General features: G+C 41.2%; 1 protein-coding gene across 14 annotated transcripts in view; it reads left to right on the top strand.

Annotated features, from left to right (window-relative positions):
- Window positions 1–3238: 3238 nt before the first annotated feature.
- The window catches only part of TAF1 (TATA-box binding protein associated factor 1), a 113814-nt gene continuing 101906 nt past the window's right edge, over window positions 3239–15146 (top strand). For 7 of the 14 annotated variants that reach the window (XM_061409743.1, XM_061409739.1, XM_061409736.1 and 4 more), the window contains exons 1-12: window positions 3241–3491; window positions 4513–4627; window positions 4767–4883; window positions 9238–9357; window positions 10464–10705; window positions 11099–11317; window positions 11691–11921; window positions 12273–12480; window positions 13674–13850; window positions 14210–14337; window positions 14435–14542; window positions 14662–14835. In XM_061409743.1, coding sequence (XP_061265727.1) covers window positions 3372–3491; window positions 4513–4627; window positions 4767–4883; window positions 9238–9357; window positions 10464–10705; window positions 11099–11317; window positions 11691–11921; window positions 12273–12480; window positions 13674–13850; window positions 14210–14337; window positions 14435–14542; window positions 14662–14835 — 1959 coding nt within the window. In that variant the 5' untranslated portion in view covers window positions 3241–3371. Of the gene's footprint in view, window positions 3492–4512; window positions 4628–4766; window positions 4884–9237; window positions 9358–10463; window positions 10706–11098; window positions 11318–11690; window positions 11922–12272; window positions 12481–13673; window positions 13851–14209; window positions 14338–14434; window positions 14543–14661; window positions 14836–15146 lie in introns of all 14 variants that reach the window. The other 7 variants (XR_009735013.1, XR_009735014.1, XM_061409741.1 and 4 more) reach the window with 5 other exon arrangements.

Raw genomic sequence — 15146 nt, 5'->3', positions numbered from 1 at the left:
CATATGAAATCAATGATTGTAATAATGTAACTCTAGATGGGAAGAAGTAACAAGAGGGAGTATTTTCCTGGACTGTAACAGACCATTAGTAACACAGATAAGGTCCAGGACTTTTGCTACTTTCATGGCTTAGTCCAGTAACAGAACATTGAGTGGCCAATCAAAATGTCTTCACTAGACTTGGGAATGTGCCTTCCTAGCAACGTGGGACAAAATGATCATAAAATGCCCCTAAACCAGTGGTCAAATTTAAGGCAATGAAGGGGCCCTGCCAACTGAAAACTGGCACTTGCCATCTGCCTCTACAAAGAGTAAATCAGGAGCCACTCCAGTTGCTGACTTTCAACACCCCCTCAAAGGAGTTCAGGGTAGAAATCATGAATGAGGCATTCTGTGCTCTGGGGAAAACTGGCAGAACAGGCCTCAGATTGTTATATATTTTCAAGAAAAGATTTTCATGAGCCCAAATTCTTGCATCTTCTCATACCTAGAGAAATACCAACATCACAAGCCAACATCTAGCCCTGGTTCTCCTGGCTAGCCCCTCTTCTAGGCCCCTTAGCAGCTTTTCTACTTCTATTCATCTTGGGGCTATGTATCTCTAACTTCCTGTTAAGTTTGTTTCTTCTAAAAAATGGTAAATAAATCTCCAGATGGTACTACAAGGATATAAGCTGGCTGACATATGGATTATGTTGGAACAAGTGGTCTTGTCATTCCATGGACTCTCATCTTCCTCCATATGTGCACCCTGACAGAGAGTGGGCATCAGGACCCAGACCCCATGATGCCCCTGTCCAGCAGGAAGAAGCCAGAGCAGTCTCCACCCCTTTTCCCAATGACCTGTGTCCCCATGTCCCGCGGAGATAGGCAGGTAGTTAGACATGAGCAGGGTGTTAAGGGGCCAAAGATCTGGCCCATTAATAAGAAGGGGGGAATGCTGAATCCTGCCCTAGGCCATAGGTATGAGGCCTTGCACCAAGGCCTCAGAAGCAGAGCCCAGAACTAGTCACCTCTGAAGCTGACTGAGCCCCTTTGTAACCTTGCCAAAAGCCCCCTGATCATCAGTAACAAGCTTCCTGACTCCCAATTAAGCAAAGATGCCCACTCCAGTAAATACCCTATAGCATCCCAGCCAATCACCTAACATCAACCTTCCAGCCAGAATTTTGTCTTAAGGCTATATAAATTGGTTATTAACCCATGAACACCGTCAACTCTCCTTGGTCTCTGTCAGGAGGTCGGCCTGCTTCACTCATAGTGCCCACTTTTATCTCTCTTTGTTCTTTTTTTTTTTTTTTTTTGAAGTTCTTCTTCCAATTTTATTTTATTTTTAAACTTTACATAATTGTATTAGTTTTGCCAAATATCAAAATGAATCCGCCACAGGTATACATGTGTTCCCCATCCCGAACCCTCCTCCCTCCTCCCTCCCTCTTTGTTCTTAATAAACTCACTCCCTTCATAAATGCTTTGTCTGGAAATTCTCTTCCAACTGTGTTCCAACTGCCTGAACACTCTCCTAATATAATTGATTCAGGGAAGGATCATCGACAGATGCTACAACCTTTGGGTGTAAGGACAATGGGGAACAGAACGTTCATACAATTTCAAAGTATCACCCCCATAGATTATTTACTAATTACAAAAGGCAAAATGTCCCATTGCAATGGAGAGATCTGTTGGGCACCACTTTCTTGAAGTGCTCAAGTTTAGCATTATCAACATTGGGACAACCTGACATTGTGCCTTCTGATAGCCAGTAAGATATTTAACCAGAATCACTTGGAAGAAAAGACTACAAGAATTCATAGTATAGCATATTTTCAAGACAATTTCCCTGGATTCTTTCAAATAGGTAGTGTCATGCAATACAAAGAAAAATGCTGGTGGATTCTGAATTCAGAGGCTAAAGATTAATGCAATGCATGAACCTTGAGTTGATCTCGGATTGAAATGTAAAATGCTCCAGTTAAGACAACTGAGGAAATTTAAATGTGGATTTTATGTTAAATGATATTGACTTAACGTTAAGTTTTAAAGATGTGCTAATAGTATTATGGTTAATGACAGAGGATGAGATGGCTGGATGGCATTACCAACTCGAAGGACATGAGTTTGAGTGAACTCCGGGAGTTGGTGATGGACAGGGAGGCCTGGCGTGCTGTGATGGGGTCGCAAAGAGTCGGACACGACTGAGCAACTAAACTGAACTGAACTATGTAGAAAAGTGTTAGTCACTCAGTCAAGTCCGACTCTGCAAGCCCATGGATTGGGACCCACCAGGCTTCTCCATCTATGAGATTTTCCAGGCAAGAATACTGGAGTGGGTTACTGTTCCTTTCTCCAGGGGAACCTTCCCGACCCAGGGATCAAAACCTGGTCTTCCGCATTGTAGGCAGACTCTTTACCGTCTGAGCCACTAGGGAAGACTATTTTTAGGGGTGAAGAATCACAGTATCTGTAACCCACATTCAAATGGTTCAGGAGAAAAAAAAAACTAGCAAAATATTAAAATCGTGAATCTAGGTGAAGGTTCGGCTGTTCATTTTTCTCATCTCTTACCATCTTTTTTTCCAAAAAAGGAGGGAAGGAAATCTATTTTTATAAGGGAATGTCAATTCAAAACAACTAACTTGCACTAGTGCCTTCGGCACAGTGCGATACACAGCCAGTTTCTCTTTGGGACGGTGCAATAAAGGCGCCAACAGAGCAGACGGGAAGAACGTGAACGTGCGTGCTCAGTCGTGCCCGACTCTGCAAATTCTATGGGCTGTATCCCGCCAGCCTCTTCTGTTCATTCCAGGCAAGTATACTGGAGCGGGTTACCGTTTCCTCCTCCAGGGAATCTTCCCAACCCGGGGATCGAACCCACGTTTCCTGTGTCTCTGCATTGCAGTCAGAACATTCTTTACCACTAGAGCCATCCCAGAAGCCCACAGAACCGAAGAAACGGTTCTAACGCTCATTTCCGTGGCAACGAGGAAGTGGGTCACGTGATCCACGAATCGCCTTCTGATTGGAGGAAGATCCGTCGCTCTTCCCCAAGGTACTGAGACAGCGCCCGCGCAGATTAGCAGAGGGGGGAGGGGCCAAACAGTCTCTTCGACCAACGGTTTTTCACAGATCCAGCCTCCTGATCGCGTATTGTCCAATCAAAAGCCCTTAGTAACGTAGTGTTACCAATTCTCCTTTTCTCATAGGACGGGCGGTCTTTCCGGTTCCTTATTCGGCTTCCGGTGGGAGCTTATCGTAGCCAGGAACTCAGTGAATTACTTCTGGGCGAATGGTTTTTATTTCCGGGCTATGGGACAAGACAGTGCCGTTTAGCCTCCTGTAGCCGCTGAGGCAGCGCTGCCGCCGCCGCCATCATGTCAGACACGGATAGCGATGAAGATTCCGCTGGAGGCGGCCCATTTTCTTTAGCTGGTTTCCTTTTCGGCAACATCAATGGAGCCGGGCAGTTGGAGGGAGAAAGCGTCTTGGACGATGTGAGGGGGTGGGCGTGGGCATAGAGCTAGAGGGTATATCGGCTGAGGAAAAGGTGGCGTGAGCAGAGTTTAGGATGCTTGGAGAGTTGAGAGTGCTTAGGAAACTAGAAGAGAGGAAGATGTGGCCCTCCCTTAGTGAGAGGGCGCACTTAACGTACGCGAAGAGAGAAGCGGTTGCCTTGCTAGTAGGTTGTGTAGTAACAATCTACTAGCAAGAGAGTGAGGGGGCTCAGTTCTGGGCGAGGGTGGGGACAAGAGGTGAATGGTAAGCCAAGTGGCGCTGAGATGGGTGGCTTTGGCGGAAAAATAGCCTAAGCTACTGAGATTACTTTCAAATCGTTGCTATGAGAACCTTGGAGATTCTTGAAACTGTCTGCATTTTTGACATCACTGACTGGAGATGGCTGTAATTAGCTAGAGCGAGAGGGCAGACCGGCACCAAATCCTGTGGTTCGGGCCCCAGTTCTTAAAACAGCCAGTGTTAAGACCATCCATTGCAGGCCTCTTCTGGTCCCAGTGCACACTTGCTTACATAGTTTTTCCACCATTCACTGACATTCATGAAATTGTTTCCTGTGCCCAGTCGACTCTTAAACCTATCTTCATTTAAAGTTCATTTTCTCAAGGAGAAAATACTGACCAGTATTCCTCCTTCGCTGCAACACACAGTAAAGATAACAATAAAGTTCTTGATTTGTTTTCTCTAGTCGGAATTACCTGTTTTCTTAGACTTTATTCACTGATATGCTATTTAATTTAGTCTTGGTGGTGGTTCCTTGAATAATTTTTCCTTACGTTACTTTAAAGGATGGTGATGAAATTGAATATGATGTGTTATATCTGATCAATGTGGACGTCGAAGATGTACTTCACAGTTCTCAAATGTGATGCTTCTTTTAGCATGCTGTGGAGTCATTTATATGGGTTTAAACTTTGTTGTGGATCTGGAAGTAAACCTTGTGGTGTGGGAAACTTAGGTTTAGTTATTGTTTTTGACTCTGGTTTTGACTCCCTTTTTCAGGAGTGTAAGAAGCACTTGGCAGGCTTGGGGGCTTTGGGGCTGGGCAGCCTGATAACTGAACTCACAGCAAATGAAGAATTGACTGGTACTGATGCTGCCCTGGTAAATGATGAAGGTGAAGTCTGGGTCATGGGGAGTATGGTGGGGGAGGAAGCTAGCCACTTACTGTACATGTACTTTTCAGTGGGAATTATCTAAGGGAGTGAGAGTTCCTGGCACTTTATTTAGATCTACCCCCCCACTTTTATTTATAGGATGGGTCAGGAGTACAGAAGATGCTGTTGACTATTCAGACATCAACGAGGTAGCAGAAGATGAAAGCCGAAGATACCAGCAGACAATGGGGAGCTTGCAGCCTCTTTGCCATGCAGGTGATTCGTCAGTGCCATCAATAAGAGCATTCTAGTACTTTTTTTTCTTTTTTTTCAAAAAAGATTTATTTATTTATTATTTTTTGTCTGTGCTGCATCTTCGTTGCTGCATACTTTCTTTGGTTGTGGTCAACAGTGGCTACTCTTAGTTATGGTGCACCAGCTTCTCATTGTGGTGGCTTCTCCTGTTGCAGAACACAGGCTCTAGTCACAGGCTTCAGTAGTAGTGGTGCATGGGCTCAATAATTGTGGCTCACGGGCTCTAGAGCAAGGGCTCAGTAGTTGTGGCACACAGGCTTAGTTGCTCTGAGGCATATGGAATCTTCCCAGACCAGGGATTCAACTTGAGTCCCCTGGGTTGGCAGATGGATTCTTAACCACTGGACTACCAGGGAAGCCCCTAGTACATTTTCTTGCTGTGTAGTTCAGTTTGTTTTTATCCAAGCTTTCTGTCATTGTACCTGCTTTTTATGTCTTTGCTTCTCTCCCTTTGTCAGCTCAGTTCCAAGTAGCTGCTATCCTTTTTTGTGTTCTGGGGCAGCATTTTTATACTTAGGCTTTTATTCCTTATACTGGTTAGTCCCAAATTCTTGGTGAATGCCAAATAAGAATGATAATGCTTTCCTCCTTATCATCTGGTATTTGAGTTCCTGTGGGGTTCACAGTACTAATTTAGATGCTATTTGAACTCAGTCTTTGCCCTCAAGGAATTCAAGAAAAATTAAGTATCCAGTTCATATATAAATGAGCACATGTATTTATTGGTTCAGCTTCTGTTGATCACTCACTACCTGTATGTTAACACAGTGCACTTAATGCATACTCACAACATTGGTTTTCCTTCCTGGTATAAGGTGCTACATTATAGAATCAGAATGTTAGAGCTCGAAGGGGTTTTAGTGATTATTTATTCTTAACCTCATCATAGATAGACTTGAACTTCAGAGAACTTTAATAAAATGTGAAACTTTATTAAAAGTTCTATAATTAGCTAGTGGCAGGCCTTGACTAATTAAACATTTCAGTTTATTAAACATTGAGCACCCATTATATACTATAAACTGAAATAGTATTGTACAAAGATAATAAAATCCATTTTCTGATTTTTGAGGAGCTCCATTCTGGTCATAGTTCATTCTTTCCACTGCCCTATACCATCTTGGGACTTTTGTATGAAGTTGTTCATTGTTTATTCATTATCCATTTCTTTGAATTAGATTTCAGCTTGTGGAGAAATGTAAGTAAAACCTTGGTAAATAGCTGAACTTAAGTTTCTTCAGAGTCAGTTAATGGATTTGAGTGCTTCTTTTTTTAATATATTTATTTTTATTTACTTATTTGACTGCCAGATCTTAGTTGCAGCACTTGAGATCTTCAGTCTTTGTTGAAGCATGCAAGATTTTTAGTTGATATTTAGTTGCAACACGTAGGATCTAGTTCCCTAACCAGGGATCAAACCTGGGCCCCCTAAATTGGGAGCACAGAGTCTTTGCCACTGGACCACCAGGGAAGTCCCTGGGTGCTTCTTATATAAAGAGATAAACTACATTGTATACACAAGAAGTAACTTAGAAAAACAGAAAATACAAGCTTTACTTTCAGGGATATTATTATCATTTGGAAAAGGCAAAATAAACGAATGCTAAACAAATCTCACAATTTGTATGGAGACATTAAAGACCCTGAATAGCTAAAGGAATCTTGAAAAAGAAAAAGGGAGCTGGAGAAATCAGACTCCCTGACTTCAGACTATATACTACAGAGCTACAGTCATCAATATAGTATGGTACCAGCACAAAAATAAAAATATAGATCAATGGATCAGGACAGAAAATCCAGAAATAAGTCCATGCACCATAGAATCCACCTTTCAATGCAGGGAAGTGGGTTCAAGCCCTGGTCAGGGAACTAAGATCCCACATGCCACAGAGCAACTAAGCCTATGCACCACAACTAAGACCTGATACAGCTAAAAATAAATAAATAAAATAAATACCAAAAAAAAAAAAAAAGAAAATCTGCTGGCCAATTACCTTCATACTACTTATTTCTATCTCCAAACCTTTACGAAGCCATGTTACCAAACCAAAATGTCATGCTGCTCCTGCTGCTCCTCTCTGTCAAACCTTATCTTTCAAAATTCACCTCCATGAAGCCTCTAGAATGCCTTATACCTACTTCTAATTATTCCAAAGAAACACCCTTGTAAATCAAGCTGTGTGAAGGGGCCAATGCCAGGGAAGGAGGAAGCTAAGGGCATAGATGAAGGTACCCTCAGAAGACAAGATAACTTGGAAATGAGCTTCCAGAGCACCAACACTATCAAATATAGTATCCTCCTTTTCCAGGAAGTCAATTCATACAATCCAATTAAGAACCCCGTATCTAGCTTCTTCCTTACTATGCCTAGCCATGACAACAAATCCAAATCTGAAAATTATAACATTCCCTGAAAATCAGAGCTGAAGTCAGGCAGGTTGATTCCTCCAGTTCCATTCTTCTTTCTCAAGATTGCTTTGGCTATTCGAGTTTTTTTGTATTTCCATTCAAATTGTGAAATTATTTGATCTAGTTCTGTGAAAAATACCAATGGTAGCTTGATAGGGATTGCATTGAATCTATAGATTGCTTTGGGTAGTATACTCATTTTCACTATATTGAATCTTCTGATCTAGGAAGGCAGGTTTCTTAACCACCGTACCACCAGGGAAGTTGCCCATGGAGCAGTTAGACAGCACCTTTATGTACACATTACTTGGAGTTTCATGCTGTAATAATCCCTCAATTTTCTTGTCTGCTTATGTGTGTTAATATTTACCTCATTAATAAGACTTTGGTGGGAATTTAAGTTCATTATCACATGGTATGAAATCACCTACATAGAACAGTGTCATGGTAGGAGCTCCTTAAATGTTGCTTGTCTTCCCTTCCTAAATGAAAATGAAAATGGATACTTGTTGCTTTGGGATTTTGATTAGGAAAAGGGTAGAGGGGGACTTCCCTGGTGGTTCAGCAATGAAGAATCCACCTGCCAATTCAGGGAACATGGGTTTGATCCCCAGTCAGGGAACTAAGATCCCACATGCCTTGGGGCAAGTAAGCCCACGTGCCACAGCTATTGAAGCCGTCTTTCTCTGGGGCCTGCATGCCTAGAGCCTGCTTCAGGATGAGAAAAGCTACCACAGTGATAAGCCCGTGTGCTGCAACTAGAGAAGGCCCACACAAAGCATCACGCTCAGTGCAGCCGAAAATAATAAAGGAAAAGGTTAAAGAGGCCAACTAACTGAGAGACTGTTTTTGTGAGCTAGATGTAAAGTTACCAAAAGTTACCAAGGTCTGGAGTAGGGTGACAGTTGTGGAAAATGATAGGCAGGGTCAGACTTTAGAGTTCCTGATAAAACATCAGTAGGACTTGGTAAGTGAGAAAGTGTGTTGGAAAGACACTGTTGTTAAACTAGGCTTAAATTCTGACTTTGTCACTTAAAATTATATGACCCTAAGGAAGTCACTTAACTTCTGTAGCTCAGAATAATTTCTGCTTTGTAGCGTTACTGGGAGGATTATAGGTAACTAAAAATACCTGGCACATAATACCTGGAGCTCAATGAATAGAAGTTGCCTAATGACTGCTATTAATGATTTATTGGAAAAGATGTGTTGGGTGTAAGAGATTGATGAAGGAGACAGGAGGCTAAAATCATAAGCTGGGAAAATGAGGATGGAGGTGGTATTGATAGTAACAAAAGGGAATTTAAAAGAGTTGAAGGATATTTCAGTGTGATAGTGAAGTATAATTGTTGAATAGCTGAATGGAAAACCTCTTTAGGCAGCAGAACATGCAGTACAATTGTAGAGGGGCTAAGTCAGGGCAAGACATAGAGGTTTGGATTTAGTCTAGATAAAGACGATTCTTGAGAAAGGGAATGAAGAATTCAGTGGTTGAAGGTTAGTGGAAGGAATAACAGGCTACAGAAGTCAGACAGAAAAAGTGTCAAAGACTTGGAAGGTGAGAAGAAAGTCCAGTTTTAAACTGACAGAGAAAGAAGATTGTTAAATTTAATTATGAGGTTGAGCAGGTTGAAAAGAAACAGTGTTTGACCAGGAGAAAGAGCAGAGGTTTTATTAATAAACAGTTCTTGGGGGCTTCCTAAATTCCTGTATAAGATATACATAGTGTTACAGCATTTGGCGATACATTGTCATCTCTTTCTGAAGGCAGAAGCTGTACCTCTTGTGTGTTCTCAAGGAATCTGCATAGTTCTTCATATGATGCTTTAAAATATTGAGTGACAAAGGAGCTCAAGGTTGTTGTGTGTCATTCTGGATATTGAACTCACTTTCTTGGTTTTATTAGATTATGATGAGGATGACTATGATGCTGATTGTGAAGACATTGATTGCAAGTTGATGCCTCCTCCACCTCCACCTCCAGGACCAGTGAAAAAGGATAAGGACCAGGATGCAATTGCTGGTGGTAAGTAGAGACTTACTTACTTTTATCTAAGGAGCAAGTTCTATTTCTGGTCCAGATTTTTGGCATGCTCATAGGGGGCTATTCAGATTAAGCCGCTAGGAAATGATACAACTTCTATAAGCAATTCATACAATTTTAAAATTTCAGTGTTAAAGGTAAAATTTAAAACATTTGACAACAGTATTTTAACATGGGCTCAAGAAAAAGTAGTTTAGGTTGATGTGGTTCTCAAATCTGACTGCCCATCATAGGCACCTCAAGTCTTCAAAAAATTGCAGGTTTCTGGCTCTCACTCCTGGAGAATCTATGTGATCCAGAAGATCTGGGGTAGAGCCCAGGGATTTCACAGAATTTCCTCAAGTAATTTCTGATGCAACTGATCTGTACTGGTATTTGGAAACTACCTGTCTAGATGATTCTCTTTAAAAAAATGATTAAATGAGAAGGTACCTAGAATGGGTATAAATCATTTACAGCCAGCTGTCAGATTCAGAGATTTCAAAGTCAGGGACTTATCTCACCTATTCCTATGTCTGCAACTGTGGTAAGTCATCCTGTTCTAGGCTAGAAGGTTGGGGAAGAGCAGTGTCTTTGATCTCTAGTGTTTTGAGGCTTATGTCAACCTACATGTCTCCTAGTAGAGTTTTAAGCCCTTTCCTTTTTAGTCTGCAGGCTAAATAGCATTTGGTAACTTTGTGTCTTAGATCTTGTTTTATGCTAAATAATTCCATGGTTACCCTGTGGGCTTAAATGTTTCCAGTTTATGGGTTCCTGAATCGGGCATGAAAAGGCCTGATTGGTATAAAAGTGTTATGTAATTTTTCTATTGGTCACATTTCTTTAACCTAATATAGAAAGTAGTAAATGTAGTAATAGTGTTTGTTTTCTCTCATCACAACCCCAGGGTACCAGGTACAAGGTGAGTTGTGGATGGTGGGAGATAATGCATTGGAATGAGTTTTCCGGGTTGCATACCTAGTAATCTGGGTGCTTAGAACTGTATCCCCTGCCATTGAGCCATGCTTAAGCCTAGAGTGGGTGTTGGCTGAATTTGAGGAAATATGCTCACAGTTACATGCCAAAGGGGTTTCTCTTCCTTGTTGCAGTGTCTGAAGATGGAGAAGGCATCATCTTGCCCTCCATCATTGCCCCTTCCTCTTTGGCCTCAGAGAAAGTGGACTTCAGTAGTTCCTCTGACTCAGAATCTGAGATGGGACCTCAGGAAGCAGCACAGACAGAATCTGAGGATGGAAAGCTGACCCTACCATTGGCTGGGATTATGCAGCACGATGCCACCAAGCTGTTGCCGAGTGTCACGGAACTTTTCCCAGAATTTCGTCCTGGGAAGGTACTTTTGGTGGAGAATGCCTGCATTCCAAACCACTGCCCTCTTGTAAATACTGAGTTTTGTTGAGATATTGAATATAGAATGAGCAGAAAGTAAAGGTTTCCTTATTCAGTGATATTGTATTGGGTCTTTTTTTAAGTTTTATGCCTTGATCATATTAATACATGTGATTTATATAGTTCTCATTAGGAATTGTCCTTTCCCTCTTAAAAGAACTAGTCCAAATTATTAAGGAATACTTTACTTTCTTGGTTGGTGTTGTAAATCTGAGTTCGGCATTTCTTGATCCCTCCCTCACAGTTGAGTAGACTTCTCAAAGGAGTTCTAGCTCAGAGCTACTGTCGTCTTATCTGACATTGGGTCTCTTACATAGAAACATGTTTTGTGTTCTAGGTGTTACGCTTCCTACGTCTTTTTGGACCAGGAAAGAATGTCCCATCTGTTTGGCGCAGTGCTCGGAGAAAGAGGAAGAAGAAACACCGTGAACTGATACAGGAAGAGCAGATCCAGGAGACGGAGTGCTCAGTAGAATCAGAAGTCAACCAGAAATCTTTGTGGAACTATGACTATGCCCCACCACCACCTCCAGAGCAGTGTCTCTCTGATGATGAAGTAGGCAAAATAGAGATCTGGAATTAAGACCCAGGAGGGCAACAAATGAGTTCTTCCTAGCTTAGGTCTAAATTGAAAGTAACACCTTAGTGTCCTGTGCCTATTATCATTAAGTAGTCATGATTTCAGTCCCAGTAGCTATCCCTTCCTTGTTGTAATAGAGAAGTATTTTGGGCAGGCAGATGGTGATATACTGGTGAATAGGAAAGTTGAATGATAGGCAGAGTGTGACATGATACACCTCCATTGTTTGCATTTTAACCTCAGTCCTTATGGATTCTCTAAGTTCCCCCTCCTGCCCATTAACTCCCTATAGCCTTAGGGCATCTGGGATCAGGATGTCTACCTCCCCTTCTACTTTGTTCTGTTACAGATCACAATGATGGCACCTGTGGAATCCAAGTTTTCCCAGTCAACTGGAGATACAGATAAAGTGACAGACACCAAACCAAGAGTGGCTGAGTGGCGTTATGGGCCTGCTCGACTGTGGTATGATATGCTGGGTGTCCCTGAAGATGGCAGTGGGTTTGACTATGGCTTCAAACTAAGAAAGATGGAACAGGAACCTGTGATGAAATGTAGAATGGCGGATGTAAGCAACACGGTATGTAAGAAAGGAATCACTGTGCCCAGAGCCCTATCAGTATTACTTTACTTTTCAATTGGGGAGACACTGAGTAGGGTTTCTTTGGTGGGAGATTGAGGTGTCTAAACCTTTTGTTTGGTGTGGTATATCGCCCTGGCAACTTGGCCCTATTGCAAGGATTCTTGTTTGTGAAATGAGTGTTGTGCCAGACTAGGAGTGGGAGGAGGCAGGTATTCCTTCATTATCAGGTGTGTGTCTCTCAAGTCAGGACCACATTTGATGTATCTGATTTATCTGCTGTGGGATTTGAAATGGGAACTCTGACCAGTGACCATTCAGGGATTTGTTGTTCTTCCCCTACTTCTGTAGGAATACAGGATACCTGAGGAAAGCAGTGGCACCGATCTTCTGGCTGATGAAAACTTCCTGATGGTGACACAGCTGCATTGGGAAGATGATATCATCTGGGATGGGGAGGATGTTAAACACAAAGGGACAAAACCACAGCGTGCTAGCCTGGCAGGCTGGCTTCCTTCCAGCATGACTAGGAATGCCATGGCTTACAATGTTCAACAAGGTTTGCATCTGTGCCCACTGTGTCCAGCACCCTGCCCTTCACCTCAGTCATCTTAAATAAGCTTAGCTGTGATCTTTGCTGCCGAGGGACAGTGAAATGTTTTAGATCTGAGCCCTGATTCTAGTCCGTAGTTTTTTTACACTGTTAATGAGCTAGGATGGACTCTGATTTCTCATTAAAAAAATGTGAAAAGTACTTTAAAGTTAAAAATATTTCTGAGATATAATAATGCTTTTATCTTTATAGTCTACTTTTGTTTCCAAAGGCCCCTTTATCATTCTAGAATTTGCTTTTTCCCTCCTTAAATACACATGCACACACAAAAAAAGGTATGCTATGCTTAATGTAGAAAACTTTGAAAATACAATGCAGTATCAAAAATAACTGGTAATTTTAGAGACTATCAGTTCTACCTTTTTGGTGTACTATGCTTTCAGTGTTCTATCCTGTATGTGTATGTAGCTGAGCTTATTCCTAGAGGTACAGTTCTATGTGTTGTGCTTTTTACTTAATGTTATTTTATGTCATTTAAAATTCTTCATAAAAATGTTTAATGACATGGGAAACTCATTTTAAATGGAAAAAAAAAGCCTAGATATGCACACTATATAAACAGAAAATTTCCTGAAAGGGAAAATACCATGAGATTCACAGTGGTTCTTTCTAGTTTGTAAGATCACAGATAGCTGTGCAGTTTTCTTTATATCTTTTCTGTCTTTTCCAAATTTTCTTGTCTTAATCTGGATTTCTTTTGTAATTCAGTGGAAAACCAAAAATGTCTTATTTTTTAAATATAACAAATAATTTTTTTCTTTTTTCCTTCCATTCTATCTAGAAACACTATTGGTTACATAGTAGTCATATATGGATATCTTCATAATTTTTAGTTACTATTGTATTTTAAATATACTTTGTTACATTTATTGTTAGCATATCTTATCGTATTATTACCATAATTTGTTTAATCAGTCCTATGTTAAATATTTGGTTGTTTAAATTTTGACTATTATAAAAAATACTGCAGTGAACATTTGTTGTCTGCAACATTTTTTAACAGTGAGAAATACATTGTTTCCAATAGGTTCTTTTTCAGTAGCTACATGAGTAACTACTAGCTTTTACTCCTTTTCCCTTGGCTAGAATTGAAGGGAGCATGAAATGTTTTGTTTATTCTTTCCTCCTGTTTTGACTAGGTTTTGCAGCAACGCTGGATGATGACAAGCCTTGGTACTCCATTTTTCCCATTGACAATGAGGAGCTGGTATATGGACGTTGGGAGGACAATATCATTTGGGATGCTCAGGCCATGCCCCGGTTCTTGGAGCCTCCTATTTTGACACTTGATCCCAATGATGAGAACCTCATTTTGGGTATGGTACTGGCTGGGTCAGTGTTCCTTCCCCATAACTGATAGCTTGCTGTCCTAATGTCAGCGGGCAAGAGGAAATCAGAAGGGTTGGGAAGGTCAAGACTGGAAGCTTCTAGATAGCAGTTTGAGACAGCAAAGTTGTGGCTCTCAGTTTCTAATATTGTGTATTGTTTTAGGGAAAACTCATAATGTAGAAATGTTGGAAAGTAGTACCTTGGAGATGTCAGGAGTATAGTTTGATTGGTTGGACTAGAAGTGGTCTTGGGGGAGATGAAAATCTGGTTAGGAATTGCAAAGGTGTCAGTAGGAAAGTTGAATCTTCAGGGATAACAACTCCAGGGTGACTTGTTTCCTCCTTAGAAATTCCAGATGAGAAGGAAGAGGCTACTTCTAACTCTCCCTCCAAGGAGAATAAGAAGGAATCATCTCTGAAGAAGAGTCGAATTCTGTTAGGGAAAACAGGAGTCATCAAGGAGGAACCACAGCAGGTCTGTGAAGGGAAAAGGGATTTGGTGTTTAGAAGAACAAAGAAAGGTAATGAAGAAGGGTAGTCTGACTAAGGTTTATTTGATAACCTGTCATTAGAACATGTCTCAACCAGAAGTGAAAGATCCATGGAATCTCTCCAATGATGAATATTACTACCCTAAGCAACAGGGTCTTCGAGGCACCTTTGGAGGAAATATTATTCAGGTAAAAGTAGTGTTTTTTTTTTCTGTGGTGAATGTGAACCACTCCTTTGTTTTGGTGTAGACATGAGTAAATCTTTCTTTGACTGGAGTTCAATTTGAACCCTTATATTTCTATCTTAGCATTCAATTCCTGCTGTGGAATTACGGCAGCCCTTCTTTCCTACCCACATGGGGCCCATCAAACTCCGGCAGTTCCATCGCCCACCTCTGAAGAAGTACTCTTTTGGGGCACTATCTCAGCCAGGTCCCCACTCAGTCCAGCCCTTGCTAAAGCACATCAAAAAGAAGGCAAAGGTATGATTGAATCTTGGTTAGGAAAAAAAAAAGAGCTATAAAAGACATTGGAATACAAATGGGGGAGATGGACTGGATATTAGATGCTTTTAGGAAATCGTCTATTTTCTTAGTGATAAAATATTATTGTGGTTATTTAGGAGAATGTCCTTATTCTTGGGAGATGCATGGCATGTGAAAATCAAGTAAAATGTCATGATAACTTCAACTTTAAAAAATGGTTCATGGACTACCCTGATGGTCCAGTAGTTAAGAATCCACCTGCCAATGCAGGGGACATGGGTTGAATCCCTGGTCTGGAAAGATACCAT

This window comes from Bos javanicus, chromosome X (genome assembly GCF_032452875.1).
Source record: "Bos javanicus breed banteng chromosome X, ARS-OSU_banteng_1.0, whole genome shotgun sequence".
Classification (NCBI taxonomy): Eukaryota; Metazoa; Chordata; class Mammalia; order Artiodactyla; family Bovidae; genus Bos; species Bos javanicus.
Note: the sequence above shows the minus strand (reverse complement) of the source record. Positions and strands in the feature narration are given on the sequence as shown.